We start from the raw sequence: 2347 nt of genomic DNA, 5'->3' as shown, positions 1-2347 counted from the left end.
AAGAAGGTCTCAAAGGCGGCATCCCCTTGGAGTTCGGCGGCGAGAACCCCTGGACCGTTGGCTACGTGTTTCACAACAACCCTGATAAAGTCTTCAAGGAGTTCTTTGGTGGAGACAACCCCTTTGCGGGTAGGTGGGGGGGGCTGTGGGGGGGTGGCTGCTGCGGCGCCGTGGCCGCCCCCAGCTCGGAGCTTTAAGCTTTACCAGGATATTTCCCTGCCCAGTTCCTCTCAGGTCCCTCTGGGGCTGCTGGTTCCCAGCACTTGGAAAACTTTTGACTTCCCCTAGGCCCGGGTGGGCGAGAGGCCTGGGGGTGTATTTTCAAGCTGTCAGCTCTCCCCAGGGACTGTTGTGACCCTTTTCTTGGAGAATTTCCATTAAAAAGAGGGACCGGGTTGGCGAGGCTGTCGTAAACACTGCCAGACAAAAAGAGGGAAGGTGATCCCAGGCAGGAGCAGATGGCAGGTTTTTGGGTGGCGTATTTGGGGTGCTCAGCTTTTACAATAAGGAGACCCCCAGGGGACCCCCCAATCTCTGATTCGAGTGAGGTGACCCCCCCCTCTGCTCGCTCACGCAGAGTTCTTCGCCGAGGACGGCTCAGAGTTGATCCTGCCCTTCGGAGGGCTGCGGGGACGAGGAGCGAAGAAGCAGGACCCCCCAGTTGTGCGGGATCTCTACCTCTCCCTGGAAGACCTGTTCTATGGCTGCACCAAGAAGATTAAGATCTCCCGCAGGGTAGGGGCGGTGGGGATGAAGAGGGGGCGCTCAGCAGGGTGGGGAACTTTGGGTGGGCTCTCCTCTCAGGGTGGGATGTTTTGACTGTGGAGCTTGAGGCTTTGGGGCTGGTCCCACTGAGGGGAATCAGCAGGCCACAGCCCTGTGTCTGTGCTGCGGGGTGGGATCCGAACCAAACCCAGCAAACCCCTCTCTTTGGGCACCTCAGTGTCACACATCACCTCTCTGTGTTGTCCTTTGGGGTCGGGAACAGCCCTGAGGAGAAGGACTTGGAGGGCTGGGGGCGAGGAGCTGGCCAGGAGCCGGCCGTGTGCGCTGGCAGCCCAGAAAGCCAACCCCATCCTGGGCTGGATCCAGAGCAGCGTGGCCAGGGGGGCGAGGGAGGGGATTCTGCCCCTCTGCTCCGCTCTGGGGAGACCCCCCTGCAGTTCTGCTCCAGCTCTGGGCCCCCAACAGCAGAAGGACACGGAGCTGTTGGAGCGAGTCCAGAGGAGGCCCCGGAGATGCTCCGAGGGCTGGAGCCCCTCTGCCCTGGGGACAGGCTGGGAGAGTTGGGGGGTTCAGCCTGGAGAGGGGAAGCTCCGGGGAGACCTCAGAGCCCCTTCCAGTGCCTGGGGGGCTACAAGGAAGCTGGGGGGGGACTTTTCCAAGGACAGGGAGTGACAGGATGAAGATGTCACTGCCCGTGTCAGGGGTTTGGACCCAATGACCTTGGAAGGTCCCTTCTAGCCAAAACCAAGGGCTGTCATCCAGCCCCGGGGGCTCAGCATCACCGCGGTTGGAACTCGTGCCGGGCGCTGGCTGCTCTCACTCGATCGCAGACCCGTGTCTCCGGACAGGACCCAGCTCCTCTGACCCCCTTGTCCACCCCCCAGGTGATGAACGAAGACGGTCAAACAAGCTCCATCAGGGATAAGATCCTCACGATCGATGTGCAGCCGGGGTGGAAGCAGGGCACCAGGATCACCTTCGAGAAGGAAGGAGACCAGGTAATAACGGTGAGGGGAAGTTCTGGGCCAGGTTTCCTTGCGACCAGCCGCGCGCTCTTTCCAGGTTTCCCGTTTTCGCAGGCTGATGGGGCGAGTCAGCATTCCCGTGCTCACAAACACACGAAGGAGCCCTTTCTGCCTGGATTTTCCTTAGGATAGATAAAAGACGGTTGAAAGGGGTGTTTTTCTACCTGGCATCACCTTTGCAAAAACCAGTTGTTTTCCTTTTCTCCCTCTCTTTTAGGGCCCAAACATCATTCCAGCTGACATCACCTTCGTTGTCCAAGAGAAACTCCACCCAAGGTTTAAAAGAACCGGCAACGACCTCGCTTATGTCGCCACCATCCCCTTGGGAAAGGTAAAAGAGCCGAGCGCGGGGACAGAGCCAGCCCCGGCCCATGTCTGCCCCTTGGGGCTGCCACCGCAGCTGCGTGTCCCTCCCTGTGCCCCGCAGGCGCTGGTGGGCTGCACGGTGGCGGTGAGGACGCTGGACGGGAGGCTGCTCAACATCCCCATCAACGACATTGTTGAGTAAGTGCCGCGGGGGCCGACGGTCGGTGGGTTCCGGTGGTCGGTCGGGGCTTTTCTCCAGAGCTTGGTGGCCACGGAGGTGAATCATAGAC

The 2347-nt window shown here is 60.4% G+C and overlaps 1 protein-coding gene across 1 annotated transcript in view; it reads left to right on the top strand.

The window, feature by feature from the left end:
* DNAJB13 (DnaJ (Hsp40) homolog, subfamily B, member 13) overlaps window positions 1-2255 on the top strand; it is a gene marked incomplete at its 3' end in the record, with an annotated part of 2314 nt that extends 59 nt beyond the window's left edge. Inside the window, exons 2-6 of the mRNA XM_010152047.1 lie at window positions 1-129; window positions 578-735; window positions 1611-1724; window positions 1969-2082; window positions 2179-2255. Of these exons, the coding sequence (XP_010150349.1) occupies window positions 1-129; window positions 578-735; window positions 1611-1724; window positions 1969-2082; window positions 2179-2255 (592 nt within the window). The remainder of the gene's footprint in view (window positions 130-577; window positions 736-1610; window positions 1725-1968; window positions 2083-2178) is intronic.
* Between the last annotated feature and the right edge of the window lie 92 nt (window positions 2256-2347).

This window comes from Eurypyga helias, unplaced genomic scaffold (genome assembly GCF_000690775.1).
Source record: "Eurypyga helias isolate BGI_N326 unplaced genomic scaffold, ASM69077v1 scaffold40015, whole genome shotgun sequence".
Classification (NCBI taxonomy): domain Eukaryota; kingdom Metazoa; phylum Chordata; class Aves; order Eurypygiformes; family Eurypygidae; genus Eurypyga; species Eurypyga helias.
This window is presented reverse-complemented; position numbering and strand designations above follow the sequence as displayed.